Source organism: Silene latifolia, chromosome 5 (genome assembly GCF_048544455.1).
Source record: "Silene latifolia isolate original U9 population chromosome 5, ASM4854445v1, whole genome shotgun sequence".
Taxonomy (NCBI): domain Eukaryota; kingdom Viridiplantae; phylum Streptophyta; class Magnoliopsida; order Caryophyllales; family Caryophyllaceae; genus Silene; species Silene latifolia.
Window position 1 is genome coordinate 16,152,568 of NC_133530.1, and position 17,212 is coordinate 16,169,779.

Genomic DNA, 17,212 nt, shown 5'->3' on the forward strand with positions numbered 1-17,212 from the left:
TAACATGAAAATCAAACCAAAAATTACAGATCTACTTCCAAGTTTACAATCACGGAAAAAAAGATCACAACTTTTAAATAAAATTAAAGAAACGGATAGTAAATATTATTAAATTCAGGCAAATTTTATAAATAAATAAATAAATCTTCATATAAAATGACGAAATCAATAAAAATACAGAAATTAATAAAAAAGGAACATAAAAAAATGCAAAAGTAAAAGAAAAATTAATTAAATTACAGAAATAAATTTAATAAGTATCTTTACCGGGTAAAAATGCTTAAATTTACTTGATAAGTAGGAGCTTTTTTAATGTGGTAAAACAAAACAAACAAAAAAAAGTTGCATGAAAGAGATGGAAAGAAATGCATAATTTGAGGGAGGAAGAAGAGAAATAGATGAAAGTTGGAATTGTGAGCGGCGGAAGTGAGGTATGTTTTATGAGGGTTTCTTAGAAAATGATTATATATATGTGAGGCATTAAGAGGTTAAGTTCTTAGTGTTGGATTTTAATCTTTTAGGCCCAAAATGTAATTCCCTCTTTCCGTACCAAAAAAATAAGGTACCATATAATCTACGAGTATATGTAAAACAAGAGTCAATAAGCGTCAGTAATGAAGGTATAGTACTCTTATCAACTTATCGCAAGTCTGTTTCCTTCTTTTTTCGTTGATCTTATGTAAGATATACCCATTTTTTAATCTCCTCCGTTTTAATTAAAATGGGGCAAATACTATAAATAAGACAAGATTTTTTTTAGGGACTATCAAAAATAATTGTCCATATTTGACCCATTTTATTCTTAAAACGGATATACCCGTCTTAAGAGAGGCCAATTAATATGTACGATCTCTAACATTAAAAGGTGGTTATTTTTCCTATTTAATTCTTTCCTTTTTTTTTTTAACTCCGTAGTTATTAGTGTCTTTTATTAGTATTCTCAGAATACTCTTAATATATACGAGATTGTCTTACAGGATACCTACTCTTTAAATAATTTACAAATTATTATTTCGACCAATTTTAATGAATAATTAGCCCACAAAGAACGGTATTTGAAACCATTGGTATGAGGGGTCGTAACTCCACAAACATTCGCTTTATAAGTAGGTATACAATAAAACAATCTCATATTAAGGGTATTACGAGATTACTAATAAAATACATTAATAGCTAACAAAAAAAAGAGAGAAAAACTAAATAGAAAATTTAACGACCAATACAAATTGCACGGGTTTGTTATTTCAATTTTTCACGTATCATTCTTTTTTAAAACAGTTAAAATCTAAAAGCAAATTATACGGGTTTACTGTTTTATAATTGCAAATTTTATGAACAAAATTTAAAAGCATTTTCAATTTTTTTTTCATTTTGTCCTATTTCACGAACAAATAACAACATTGTCTCTCATCATTTATATAATTTAGATTTCTTTTTGAAGTGAATTTAGTACCTCACATGTATCATGTATGTGCCTTTTAAGGGTACTTATGTTGAGTTAACTATACATATGGCCCAAAAAATAACACTTAGAAATTCGGTTGAATATATAAAAAAATGTAAAGAATCTGATATATAATGAGAGATAGTTTGTTATATACTTATATATACTAAATGAAAACGAGATTGAAATTGCCGTTTTCAACGTGCACATGTCAAATTCCTCATTTTGTTCGTGCATAGGTTATACAAACATGTACGAGTTGGTCTAGAGATAGTTTTAAATTCGGTTGGATATATAAAAACAATGTAAAGAATCTGATGTATAATGAGAGATAGTGTGTTATATACTTATATATACTAAATGAAAACGGGATTGAAATTGCCGTTTTCAACGTGCACGGGTCAAATTCCTCATTTTGTTCGTGCATGAGTTGGACTAAAGATGCACGAGTTGGACTAAAGATAGTTTTAAGAATTGCACACGATTACAACTATTTAGACATGCTCAATTTTACTAATTTTGTGTTATTTTTCATCCATATAATTTTCTCATAAATAAGTTGGGTTTATAGGAGGCCGTCCAAGTAGTAAAAAAAAAAGTAGAAACTCAATTTTGGCTAAGCAAGATGACATATCAGACTACTCGACCAATTGACCCTAATAAATCACTTATGGTAATTGGAAATGAAATTTATGATTTAAATCTAAAAACTAAAATATAACTTTAATTTAAAATTGTTTTAACAAAAAATAGAGAGATTTTATTACTTTGTTTTAAAACTTTTTTTTTATAGAAATAATCAAATTTAAAGGGAGATAATTAAGTCATATAAATATAATCTAAATGATATTAATTTTTTTTATCAACAATCTTTAAACAACCTGCCCGTGCAATTTGCACGGGTTTAAAACTAGTTCATGTACAGTTTGTTCCTGTTGATTTTTGCTATATATCATATCATTCAAGTCGAGTTGAGTTAGGTAAGAATGAATCGAGTCTGATCTATTCATTTATGAATCATTCTGTTTCATGTCATTGTTTATTTAACAGTTACAATCCAAGTTAAACATTTCAATTACCGACCAAATTCTTAATCCATTTAACCAATTCTCCCAGTCTTTCATCAGCTAATTTTATCAAAATACCGACTAAATGTAACGGTCGTTAATTTACCGTCAGAATGCAATTGGTCGGTACATTAATTTATCGACTGTTTCTGGCAAACGGCAAAATCACATATTTGGTTGGTAAAAAATTTTACCAACTGATTTTTTTTTTAATACCGACCAACATTTTCGGAGAGTAAGCCACGTGTTTCTTGTAGGGTGGTTGTATACGAATATAAGATTAATGTAGATTTCTTAGCTTTTGAATTGTTTTGTTTAGTTTATATAGTTTTAGATAAGAGGAGTTAGGCCCTGTTCTTTTGGACTTAATTTCAGTTCTAATAAGTTGATTGATTGATTCATCTCCATTGGGATTGATTGATTGATTCACTTCATTCATTGATTGATTGATTGATTGATTGAATCGATTGATTGATTGAGTTCATATTAGTTTATTTCAACATTACTATTATTATTCTTATTGATACCATTATTACTATTTTTATATTAATGTATTTACTATAGTTATTATTATATTATTTTTTTGATTATTATATTACTATTATATTTATTAATAATTAATTCGTATTGTTTATATTATTATATTTATATTTAATATATTTATTATTATTATTATTATTATTATTATTATTATTATTATCATCATTATTATTATATTATATTTATTATTTTATTAATATATTCATTATTATTAATATTATTCATAAAATATTTATTATTATTATTATATTTAATATTATTATAGTAATAAGTTATTATATTATATTTATTATTTTATTAATATACTCATTATTATTAATATTATTAATCACATATTTATTATTATTATATGATTATTTATTTTTAAGTTATTATTATTAATATATTATATTATTATTAATAATTTTATCATTTATATTACTAATATTATTATTATTATTATTACTACTATATTTATTATTATATTACTATTTTATTTTTTATATATCTTATTATATTATTATTATTAGATTATATTTATATATTATTATTATTATTAATGAATAATATTATATTAATATTTATTATTATTATTGCTATTATTTTTATTATAATATTTATTATTATTATTATTATTGTTATTATTATTATTATTATTATTATTATTATTATTATAATCTTTTTATTATTATTTCAGTTCAGTTCAGTTCAGATCAGTTCAGTTCAGTTCAGTTCAGTTCAGTTCAGCTCCATTCAGTTCAGTTCAGTTCAGCTTTATTAAGTTCAGTTCAGTTCAGTTCAGTTCAGACAATTCCAGTCCAAAAGAACAGAGCCTTAGACATGACAAATAATGAAATAAGTTATGACTTATGAGCAACTCTTTTATAAAACGAATTTATAATAATAAAACTTTGTAAAATCATATTTCAAACACCTTGATGCTTATCATGAAAAGTGGTGGTTGCTGGAAGTTATTTCAATAGAGTTATTTAAGTATAATATACTACTCCCTCCTATTCATTTATTTCCTCCCTCTTTCCTTTTTAGGTAAGTCGGGTTTTCTTCCCTCTTTTTTTTGGTAGCATTTGTGTGGTCCAAATTTAGTTAAATGTGGGGTAGAGTGTTTTGTGTGGTCCAAAATCATTTTATTAATTTTTGTGCAAAATAAAAGGGGGAGGAAATGAGTGAATAGAAGAGAGTATACATCACTGATTAGTTTTACAATAACACTTATGTAAACCAATTTTAGTATTATTGATAAGTTATTATCCTAATCGGTTAAAAACGAGGTAAAACTTAATCGGGTAAGACGAGTATGTTATGCATTTTAAGGCGAATTATGTTATTTTAGGTTTTAGTTCGATTAAAAAAAAGGTTTTAGTTTATTTGGGATTTTGGGTAAATGTTTCTCCATCTAAATCTTAGGGTTGTTGAAAGAATTGGCTCATTGTTCCTCTAACAATCTGAAGCTATGCTTACCTTTTGTACGTCAAAGATAACGCTATCCATCATCATCAATAGGTGAGTAGTATTCAACTCAAAAGATAACAGTCTACCACATCGAACCTCTTACTCAAAAATTCAGCTTAAATAAAACTTAAAAAGGGCAGTTTTTAGATCGGATTATTATTCAATAAGTTTCTTACACACCTTATACCATTCCAATTAGCCATATAAAATACAACCAAATAACTCTACTATAAAATGGCCTATAAAATGTTACTCATAAATCGTAAAATAAGATATTGGTTTTATAAATTGATAAATATCTTCATCATTATTATAAATAGTTAAATCATTAACTTAAAACTAAACTTTTTATAAAGTCATCGATTTAATTATGATCATCTTATACGGAGTACAAGTGTACAACCCACTAGTAAATTAGAAGGTGTACTTCGATCCAAGTAGTGTTCGTGTTGGTTGGATAAATAATGGTCCGAGTCCTTTGATAGCCACGGGCCAACCGTAACATATGCGATCCACCAAAAATGGGCACTTCCCGGACCTCGGAAGGTAGTTCCTCCAAACCCACACCAGTCAATGTGCTTCCATTGTACGGCCCATTAGTAAAAACGTAGTTCACCACCGGTATCAGCTTGAAGGACGACCGGCTTGCCAATGGTACAAAGGCGACAAACCGGCCCATCAACTTTGCATCACCTCCCAGCCCATCATAAAAAGGGGTGTCTAACACTATTAACTCCCCAGTTTTATCGTTCCCTTTGTTAGGGGGCGGGTTCACGATTGTTGTGGTATCTGTATTTGAGGCGAAATTAAATTCAAATTTATAGAATAAATGAATATGTGCTTTGATACCGTCTCCTTGTGTTTTGAGTTGGGCCGAACTCAGCATTGCCCAACTTAGGGAAAGTAGCAAGCAAAAACTATGCACATTTTTTTTCATTTTGGTTTGTGATTGAATTTTGGTAATAAGCATTTAGAATTTATAGTAGGTCTAAATGTCTAATGCATAAGTAGGTATGTTAGGAATGTGATTATACTTAAATTAGAGTAAGGCAAGATTAAGTAGAAATTTTTAAAAAATGTTTAATTTCGCTGTTTATTCCAAGATTTTTTAGGCATCCATGTTTGTATTCATATCTAATTTCACCATTTTAGTGAAAATTATTCTATCGGGTAATCTTAGCTTGTGAGGCGATATATTAGTTCATTTATATGATATCAGTTTTTCTAGATGTGTCCTAAAGGCACATATTCAGAGTACTTATATGAAAAGTTAGTTTAATAATAAAATATGGCATTGGAATCTGAAAAAAGTGGTTTATTATTTAAATTTTCCATGAAATTTATCATAAAACTTTTCATTTAAGTTTTCTTAACATGTCTCCTTAAGGCCCTGTTCTTTTGGACTTAAAGTCACTTAATTTAAGTTCACTTCAGATCCTATAAGTTCAGTTCAGTTCAGATCAGATCCTATAAGTTCAGTTCAAATCCTATAAGTTAAGTTCAGTTCAGATCCTATAAGTTCAGTTCAGTTCAGATTCTATAAGTTCCGTTCAGTTACGATCTTATAAGTTCAGTTCAGATCCTATAAATTCAGTTTAGAAAAGTTATATACGGAGTATTATTTTTAAGAACCCACGCAAAAACTTTTGACATTATTATTATTATTTTTAAAACAAAATTATCACTCTTCTCATTATTTTTTATCATAATGTAACCGTAGTATAATGTATGAACAAATCATTACATATAAAGCAGAAAAATGTTACTCCCTCCAATCCAATCCAAACTACCCATTTGACTTTTCACGGTCTACGAGAAGATACTTTGACCACGTTTTTCTCCATTTATATGTTAGTTTTTTGTATCGAAATTATAATTTTCCGAAACTTCTTTTTATAACAAACGTAAATATGTAAATTTTATGTATAAATTTTAAAAATTTGACTAAATATAATCGATGTCAATATTTAATAAGGTTGACTTTAAAAAGTGAATGCGTAGTTTGGATTGGATTGGAGGTAGTATTATCTAACCTTGTGTTTTAGACTATATTTTCTTATCAGTGTTCTTTCTTGTCTGCCCACTAATTTCTTGTAAAATTTTTGTTTAATCTCAATAAAAGTTTGCGTTTTTATAATAATAATAATAATAATAATAATAATAATAATAATTAATTTAAGTTAATTTAAATTCGGATCGTATAAGTTCAGTTCAGATCCTATAAGTTCAGTTCAATTCATATTTTATAAGTTCAGTTCAGTTCAGATCTTATAAGTTCAGTTCAGATCCAATAAGTTCAGTTCAGTTCAGATCCTATAAGTTCAGTTCAGATCCTATAAGTTAAGTTCAGTTTAGATCAGATCTGTTTCAGTCCAAAAGAACAGGGTCAAGACACATTTTAGAAAAACCGATATGATATTATCAAAAGATAATGAATTACAAATATAAGTGAAAACGATACTAAACAATAAGATAACCAGATTTTTTAGTTACGAGGACAAGAATTTTCATAAATGTGATCTGGTAATGCAATAATGTAAATTAGGGGAATAAAACAATAAATTTGTTTCGATAATCTCAATTTATTAGTGTCATATTACTAATTTTACTCGTTTTTTCGAGGTTAACTACGGCAAAACACAAGTATTAATACCTTTTTGATTACATAAAATAAAAATAGAAGTTACTTATACTCCGTATGATGGGAAGTAATGCACGGGAATAAAGTCGAACTGATAATTGCACATTTATGTAAGATAAGCATCAAGCCCTTATAGCTCAGTGGTAGAGCGTCAGTCTTGTAAACTGAAGGTCCGTAGTTCGATCCTGCGTGAGGGCATTTTTTTTTCTCTTTTTTTTTGCAAAAAGGAACGAAAATCAACAACAAAATCAAAGAGATGAACGGGAAAAGGGGATATGAACTTGAACAAATCATAGAATTTTGTTATCGTCTTTCGAGGGAAAAAATATAGGGAAATAATCAAAAAGGGAATACTATAGTCATTTTTACCAAAAATTCTAAAACAAAGATGAGCACGATTTCAAATTGAATTAAAGATTAAAATGAAACAATTTAAACGAGATGGAAAGAATATGGAAGTCTGATTTACACATTAAAAATCAGTAGCAAGTCGAGACACAAATTGGTTCACTTTACGTACACGATCATTCAAATGATGATAAATAACCACCTTATGAAGATGCTTCCAGTATCAACCAAATGAAGATCATATGTTCATATGTCAGACGTTTGTAACTGTCACAACTAAGACTTACTGTAAGAGGAAAATGTTTTAGTTTACGAGCTAAAAAAGACATCAAATTAGGAAGAGAGTGTGATTGAAATTTAAGTACATAAATGCAGTTGAACGTTGTAAATTTTAAGGAACTAAATAAAACCAAAAAACTACATTAAACTCTTCCATCTCTTTACATGGAAAAAAATTACAAATGATAGAGCGTCACGGGTGATACAAAATTTCACTAATACCCTCCCATATACATACGATAAGCGAGAGGGCATTAGAAAATTCGATGTTATCCTGTGACGCTAACCCATTTTTCAAAATAAGGAAAAAATTAGATTAAATATCATAGTTATGCTAAAACAATTAATTACTCAAATCTTAGGGATTTAGGAAGTGCCCTAGAAATTGTGCTTCAAGAACAAGCTTTCCTGAGGAGAAGCAGGTCCAATTTCTTCTTCCAAACTGATCAATCCTTCAACCCCATTTCGACCACTCCCTAGATTCCTACCCTCGGGAGTCGTAGCCGCCATAGCCGTCCTTACATTTTCGACGTCAGCATCAGAAACAGAAGATTTTCGACGTTGGGAGGAGGTGACACTAGGGAATGTTATCCATGAGGGTGCCCTGAACTCGAATCTCTGGTCCTCGGCTGAGCCTATGTCGGTTTCAGACGGGTTTGATGAACGTTGAGACGGTTTTTTATGCATTCGGCTACTTCCTAAGACTACCTCAGTTGGTAGAATAGGCTGCTCACTACAAGGAGTACCCATTAATAAGGCAAGAGCTCTTTCCAAAGCTGTAGTAACTTTGTCCATTGATGGTCTATCTTTGCCGCGCATTCTAACACATTTACACGCGACATTTGCTATCCTTCTTAGGGCTTCGATCTCAGGTGGGGATTTCAGAGCGGGGTCCAAGATCGTGGTAATGTCCCCCGCTCTGATAAGTGGGACGGCCCATTCAACAATGTTTCCGTCTTCAAATTGCATGTCTATGGCCTTTCTACCACTTAGAATTTCCAGCAGAAGAACACCAAAGCTGTACACATCAGATTTAGTTGTTAGGTAGTGGAGTCTATAATACTCGGGGTCAAGGTACCCGAGAGTGCCAGCTGGCAGCTCGGCTAATGGGGAGCTGCTGTCAGTGGGTCCGAGAAGAGACAGGCCGAAATCAGCCACTCTGGCATTGTGCTCTTCATCTATCAGTATGTTGGAGGATTTAATATCTCGGTGTATCACAGGAGGGCACGCATACCCATGCAAATACTCAATCCCTCGTGAGGCTTGGACCGCAATAGTGACTCTTCGGACCCAATCAAGTTGCTCCTTCGAAACATTGTCTTTTCCATGAAGGTGCTGGTGGAGAGACCCATGAGCCATGAACTCGTAAACTAGAAGCCTTTCTTCAGCCTCTTCACAATATCCTAACAAATTCAAAAGATGAGCATGGTTTAGCCGGGATAGTAAATCGAGTTCAGTGTGGAATTCCTTCGAGTTTTTCTTCTGGTCCGACGACATTACTGCCCTTTTCACAGCAACAGTAGTTCCATCCCTCAGAACTCCCTTAAATACACAAGAGAAACTCCCCCTTCCCACTATCGATTCCTCCTTGAACCCTTCCGTGGCCTTCTCTAATTCTTGGTATGTAAATACTTTAGCCCTCGGAATCTTAATCTCCTCCATTTCAGGCCTGATTTTAGGGTTTGGAATTGAACCAATCCCGGCAGTTTTCTTGGACTTCCATACCCTCACAGAGCATTGACAGTTTCTCAGTTTATATCTCACATACAGTACTGCAACTAACGAAACTACTATTACCATGAACACAGCAAAAACAATCTCTGCAACAATGACAGGAAGTTGAGTAGACCAAAACTTTGCATATTTTCTGTCCTCGGGATCATTTGACCTGTCGTTTGAAGAACAGTTTGAGTTGCATTCCGGAGAAGTACAACTAGAACAGTTATATACACACTGTCTATCAGAATCTTTGGTACAATCAGCCTTCGTGTACATGTCTTGAGGGCAAGAACTCTTACAAGGCACACACATGTGATTCGGAGATTTGCAGGTTTGCCTTCCAAGTTTGGACTCATAGAAACCGGCTGGACACTCTGACCTGCAAACTCCAGGGGACACGGCTATTGGAAGAGATGTCGGGAACCCATATCCCCAACAAACGGGTGACAGTGATTTTTGTGCTAGTATTCCACACGTGAAATAGTCTCCGGCACTGATAGTGTAGACTTGGGCATACCGTGGAGGTAATGTACTTCTGTCCATGACGAAACCCCAGCAAATAACCCCTCTATCCGAACTCCTTATTCCACAAGCATGAAACTTTCCTCCAACAACTGATAGCATAGGAATTTGAGGGGCTAAATTGACATTGTCCATGCCAGAGAGACTAGCAGAAAACTTATCATCGTTGTTCAGGCTCGTACCCCAACAAAAGGGAGTTGAATACACCCCTTCTTCAATCCCACACACATGGTATCCACCAGCTGATAGAACTTGGAACCTCTTATTAGTCGGAAGTAAGGTAATTACTCGACTATTACTCTCGTCTCCCCAACAAAACGCAGTCCTATTTTCCGCGAATAACCCACAATTAAAGCTAGAACCAGCAGAAATTGATTTAATTTGTCCATCAAACACATTATTAGAAGTCATGTTATACCCCCAACAATCAACCAAAGAAGTTTCCCTAAGCTTTCCTGTTGATGGTTTCCTCAAACCACACAAATGATGATCACCAGCACTAATTTCGACATAGCGAGATCCTTGGTTCATTGGTTGTGGAACACCCATCTTTACAAAATTATTACTTCCCCAACAATAAGGTTGATTTGAATCCATCAATAGCCCACACATAAACCCATCACCCCCAGATAAACCCGAAAAACCGAGGTTTCTTGGGGTTGCATATACAATAGCAGCATCTAACCCATAACAGTCTGCAAAATTTGACCCATCTGATTTCAATCCACAAAAAGCAGGACCATTTTCACCATAAGAAACTGCTATTGAAGACATTGACCCTAACCCATTAACCAAACACCAAAATTCTGAAATTACAGCAATCATCACAGTAAATTTCAGATTTTTTACTGCAAATTGAGCTTTTCCACAGTAAATCTTCAATGCCCATGTCAAAAAACACCCTACTAAACACTTGCTAAGTTCCATTACACTGAAATAATTCTAACTAAGAGCTAGCTATAATCAATGGCATGATTTTACTTTACCACAGTAAAAAAGAACAAGTTTTTTACCTTTCTTCAAGTGCTGAACTACATAAAGATGCTTCCTTTTTTACCCAAAACATCTTCATAACACAATCTCATCAAAACTCAGATTCAAAGTTCTCAACTTTTTCCAAAAAATCACAGTTCTACACAAAAAACTTCACCTGCATTCATTTCCATCAGTACAAAACAGCAAAGCCCATGATTTTTTTTCACTTTTTGGATCAAACTGAGGTAAATAATGATTACTAACACACTTATCTAACATCTGCACTAAAGAACTGCTGCTGTAAACAGAAACAGTAACAAAAATCACAAGAACAAAATGGTAATATTGATGATTATTATTAATATTATTACAGTAAATGCAATGACAGGAATGAAATTTCTGCCACACAGATGAAAAAGATTGAAACTTTGAAGAGATAGAAAGAGGAAGAACATTAAATGTGAAAGGAATGCAGCTTCTCATAACAGGCAGAGGTGTAGGTGAATGCATTAAATGACTGATTTAATGCAAAAAAAAATTAAAATTAAATTTTTCAAAAAAAAATAATAAAAAATTTAAATATTGAATATTAAATATTTCTTGCCTTGATTCCTGCACACATGGGTCTATGAATTATTTATGTCTTGGAGATTTAACATTGAATGTCGTTTAAAAAAAAATTAAAATTAAAAATTCCTTGTTTTTGTTCTTAATTCTTACTGTAATTCTTAATTCTTAAATTCTATGTATGTTTGTATGTTTGTTATGAAGTATGGTGAAAGTTTTTGTGTTTAAGTTCAAGGGTTATTTTTTTTTTAAAGGGAAGAAATTGTATAGAAATTGCATATTTTGCATGGAAATGTTGGGATACTAAAATGAATAAATATGGAAGGTTTAGATTTGGTTTCTTCAAAGATTCATGTTACCATCATTAGATGTTCCCAACTAAAAAGGTTATGACTTTTGGTTGTGTGCAATGATCTCACCATTTTGTACCTTCTTTGAGTATCTTTGTGGTCTAGACTCTAGACCTAACAAACGGATCATTCGGGCGATTCGGGTGGGGGGTTATTTCGGATTTGTCAAATTTTTGGGTTAGTTCGGGTCGGGTTATTTCGGGTCACAGGTCTATTTCGGATTTGTTGGTTAAGTCTGTTTCGGATTAAGCGGGCTGGATTATTTCGGGTCGGGTCAATGGTTAAGAGAAAAAAAAACATTTCAAGTTTTTTTTGGGTCAATTGGAGTTATGTTTTATCAAGTAATTTTCGATTGGGCGGTTTCGGGTCGAGTCTGTTAGGTCAACAAAGCTCGTGTCATTTTCGGGCCGGGACATGTCACATTCGGGAGCTGTAGTTCCGTCAATTTCGGGCTAGGGCCAGCCTTTTCGGTTCAGGGCAATCAGATCGGATTGATTTTATTTGCTAGGTCTAATTATAGATACACTCATCTAGGGATGTTAATGGGGCGAGTATGAGTGGTTCGTCACTTCGCCTTATGGTGAACTATTATCTCCGTTCGCGATTGGATGGGTGATAGACTGATAGTTGAAGTAGTTGTTGATCCTGAGTTGGGAGTGGATGGTTATTGTCTGGTTTGTTGGCTAGATCTTGGTTGTTAATAGACTTGTCAAAACGGATTAGATGAACGGGTTTTAGATTTCGCCATTTTGGAATGAGATAAAATACGGGTCAAGTATATTTTGTACTCATTTTTGGACTGAGATCAAATTAACTCATTTTTTCAAATGTTTGTTTCCTTTAATCCTTTACGGAGTATGTACTAACACATACCTCAATGTACTAACACAATAAGAAAAGGTAGAGATTTTCCCGCTCAAATTACTATAGTTTAAAATTTGGGTTTGATATTTTTTGGGGGTTATTCTAGACAGGTGTCAGTCATTTTTCGGGGTTGAGTTAGCTTTTGACAGCTCTAGTTTTTGATGAATAGGTAATCGTAATTAAGGTATTGTTTTTTATACTTAATTTCAGCTCATTTCAGTTCAATTCAGTTTTATTCAATTCAGATCCGCTCAGTTCAGTTCAGTTTAGCTCATCTTTCTACAAATTAACTCTGACTTTTGTTCTTTTTTGCTTGGTTTCAAGTTACTCCAGCCTACTTCAACTCATTTTAGTTCAGCTCACCTTATTTCAGTTAACTTTATATCAAAAAAATTTAGATTCAGTTCAGTTCCATCCAACTCATTTTAGTTTAGTTCAATTCTTTTCAGCTCAATTCAGTTCAGTTTAGCTTTTATTTAGCCCAAAAGAACATGGTCTTAGTTCATTTCAGCTCAGTTTAGCTCCTTTCACCAAAAAAGAACATAACCTAAGTTAAGTTTAGACAAGTTAACTTAATACGGAGTATCGTATAAGTTCAGTTTAGAAAAGTTTAAATCATATAAATTTAATTCCTAAAAGTTAAGAAGGAATTCTTGTAATAAAATACCCTCTTTGTCTCGATCATTTGTTGTCCTATTCCATTTTTGGCTGTTTTAGTCAATTGTTGTTCTTTCTATTTTTTGATTGCACCTAATGAGCAACTTGACCCTTTACACTCAATTTAGTCTACTTATCATCTTATAATTAGCTCCCTCCTTTTTCCTTAATATTTGTGTCAAAACTAAAAAATAACAATTAACCAGTAATTTATTTAAACCCATGCCAATTTTGTCAAGAGAGAATTCTTGTATGGACAAGAAACGCGTAGCCCGAGAGCAAAGGACGAACAAATAGACAGTAAAGCCCAAACATCGGAGCCCATTATGCGGATTACACACGCTATTCGAATTCCTAAGCCCTACTCATTTATGTTGTTTTACTTGTTTATTTTCTCTTGTTTTATGGATTATATATTATAAAACATTAATTTGTCTTGTCTAAAACGGCTATATCCGTATTAAGTGTAAAATATGTTAATATAATACTAGTATGGATCCCGCGCATACATGCGCGGTATTCATAGTTATTTTACTTTATAATGTATTATTTAAGATTTAAAATTGACGTACTATTAATTTTTCATATTTTAATATGAGGATAAAAAATTGAAATAGAAAATTAATTAAAAGAATTAAGTAAATTCATGAAATGTATATTTTAATGAAAATTTTCATCACAAAACTAATGATTACAATTTATAAATTTTCTCAAATAATTTTAAAGATTTTTTTTGTCAAGAAATTAATAATATAAGTTCATAAATTTTTTATACGGATTAAATACTCGTACTTGGTAAAAAACATTATGCGAAAGTAATAATATCAAATTTTTCGGTTTATCATATACGAATTTTAGATTTATACCACTTTTGTTTTATTTTTAAATTAAAAGATTATAATTTAATTAAAAAAAATATAATGATTAAAGATTATATCTTAACTAAAAGATAATAATTTAATAAAAATAGAGTTTTGTTTTCTTATTTAGCCAACTTCCTTGGAGGGAAAACTATTGAAAATTTTTATTCTCTTATAGTAGTAAATAAAGGGGAATGCAAGTTGAAAAAATATTATCCCCTTTTTAAATGTCATAGAATTATTTATTATATGAAATAAATCAGTATGGCCTAGTCAAAGATAGGATATAATGAAGCCCAAAGCCCAATATAGAGCAACTTATTTAGGCGGGAAAACTTGAGAATCTCTTATTCTTTTAGTTTAAGGGGGATGGGTTTTTCATTCTACGTATAGAGTATAATAGATGTAGATGGGACAAGAGTCTATCGTTCCCCACACGTTCTGTTTTTTTATCTCATCCATCTATATATTTTACCCGTTTGATTGTCTAAAACAGATAGTATAATAGATGTAGATGGGACAAGAGTCTATCGTTCATTCGTTCCCCACACGTTCTGCTTTTTATCTCATCCATCTATATATTTTACCCGTTTGATTGTCTAAAACAGATAAATGTACATTATGATTCGAATCTAGCTCAGTTGAAAATTACTCCCTGGTTATGTCTAAAAATATTAACACACGTTGGCCGGATATCGGTATTTTTATGTTCATTTGATCTTAAATAAATGTACATTATGGATTCGAATCCCCTCTACATGAATTTATAATGACAATAATCAATCTTTATTTTTTTTGATGTAGACTCGAATTGTTTTTTGACACATATTATATTAACCTTTCATAATAAACTCTACCGGCTCATCGAACATTACTACAGTATAAAAATAACTTTTCTAGATCATACTCCATAACTTTTAGCGTATAAAATTACAGTAACATATTTAAATTTGTTATTAACCTTTTTTACAAGTATATTTTCTACCAAAAATCATGCATAGGTTGAAAAAATTACAATCGAAGTTACATCCATGGGAGGGAGTAATATTTGACTATGTCTTATTTAAAACCGTATTAAGTAAAAATCTTTTAAACACGTTCTTTCATTTTTGTCTTATTCAAAACAGTTGTGATAATCGTGTTAATTAAATAAAAATGACGGTCTTAACTAGGAATTTGTGAATCACAAAATCTCATTGAAGACGGCACGTATCCGTCACTCTTCCTCTCACAAATGACCCAAATAGAGGAGAGAGGGAAGCACATGAGGGTGCCCCACCTTGTCCCCCTATCCGTTTTGTGAGTGACATTACCCGTTACTTGCTCCGACCCGTCTTCAGCAAGACTAACTGTTTGTGAATATTGAATACTACGAAGTAGGACGGAATTAATATTATAGGAAGGGACCACAAAAATGAAGTCCAAACGCGTAAGAGGCCGTCAGGCGGGTACCTATGCCTAAACTCCAGGTAACTGTACTTTAGACTCACCACCTTCAAAGGCAAGCTGTTGAAAATGAAATATAACCATGAAGAACGAATTTGCCCATCTATAAGATAATGATTCGAGATCCGATCCGAGACTTGAAATTACTAATTAGACGTAACAAAAAAAAGGGTAGCTTAGACAAAGATCACTAGATCAGAACTTTATAGTCAGTTAGTCTTGCTTAAAACCGTCCTAAGTTAAAACCTTTTATATTCTTATTTTATTTTCACCTCTATTTTAGTAAGGTGTGACTTGTGAGAGATGTTTTAAATCGATTTGTATCTGGTCGATTTTGACATATATTGTAATTGTCGTATGACACTTTATTAATGAAATGATTTTTTCCTCTCAAAAAAAACAAAAAAAAAAAAAGTAAAAAAAAAAAAAATCAAGTAGATAGCCAAATAAGTGGAATTGAGATTAACTAGCCCGGCATGGTCCGGCCCATTTTTTCCCTTGGGTCCACATTTGTGGCCCAAAATAATAGAAATCGCACTGTCTGTAGCCCACGGGCCAACTCATAATTTGATCAAGTTTATTAGGCCGACTGGAAGGTGTATATTGGGCCTGGACCGACTTAGGTAGGGCTGTACACCGGTTTGGACCGCACTGGTATCGAAACCGGAATCCCAAAAAATCATGGACCTGAGATCGGGTCTGGAACCGGACCGAAAAATTTCAGTCGATGACTAGACCGGAGTTTGTCCGCTTTGGGCTTCCTCTGTTAACTTTATAAAGGACTGATTGATTTAATACTTATAAAAATGAAGAAGTATGTATTATTGTCGTATAACAACGACAACAATATTTATAAGTAATTTCATGTAAACTAACCTAAGAAGAAAAGTGAAAACGTAAATTCCGATCTAAGACGGGCTGGATGGAAAAAAAAATGTGTCTGGACCGAAATCCTTAAAAAGTTGGAACGGAGACCAAACTGAAACTTTAGTTTCTAATTATGATCCGGTCCTGTCAATTCCGCTCCATTCGGTCCAATTTTACGATTTGAACCGAATTATGCACACCCTAGTCTTAGTCCAAACTCTTAACCGAATTAAGGAATAACGCTTGCGTTTGATACCTTAGCATAATCCCACATCGAACATTAACAAATCAATGGAAACAAATAGTTTAGATACCACAGCTCCACAACATACTTGATCTAGAGTTATTTTTACCTGTGACCATAAATATACTTGTGATATTTCACACATTTTCCGCTTTTTATATTATCTTAATCTGATGTGAGACGTTATAAACTTGTGACGTGTCACAAATGTCATGACTTAGTGATCTCGAACATTGATCATCGGATCTAAACTAACTTATTTCGATAGCTCGATACCTGACCTTGCGATTTTGCGATAGTACTCATTTATATGGAGTACATTTCATATTTCGATCCATATTGAACAAAAATTGACAATCAATTAGCACAAAAA

The 17,212-nt window shown here is 32.1% G+C and overlaps 1 protein-coding gene and 1 non-coding gene across 2 annotated transcripts; one reads left to right on the forward strand and one right to left on the reverse strand.

Moving 5' to 3' along the window:
- Positions 1–7,267: 7,267 nt before the first annotated feature.
- TRNAT-UGU (transfer RNA threonine (anticodon UGU)) lies at positions 7,268–7,339 on the forward strand. Its single transcript has one exon. It is a non-coding gene; the product is annotated as a tRNA-Thr (tRNA).
- A 550-nt stretch (positions 7,340–7,889) lies between these two features.
- LOC141656859 (serine/threonine-protein kinase-like protein ACR4) lies at positions 7,890–11,469 on the reverse strand. The gene has a single exon (XM_074463949.1). It carries the CDS (start codon positions 10,934–10,936, stop codon positions 8,147–8,149), a length of 2,790 nt encoding a protein of 929 aa, XP_074320050.1. The 5' UTR covers positions 10,937–11,469; the 3' UTR covers positions 7,890–8,146.
- Positions 11,470–17,212: the final 5,743 nt, after the last annotated feature.

Coding starts and splice junctions, on each gene's coding strand:
- LOC141656859 (XM_074463949.1), bottom strand. CDS start 10,936: ATGGAACTTAGCAAGTGTTTAGTAGGGTGTTTTTTGACATGGGCATTG.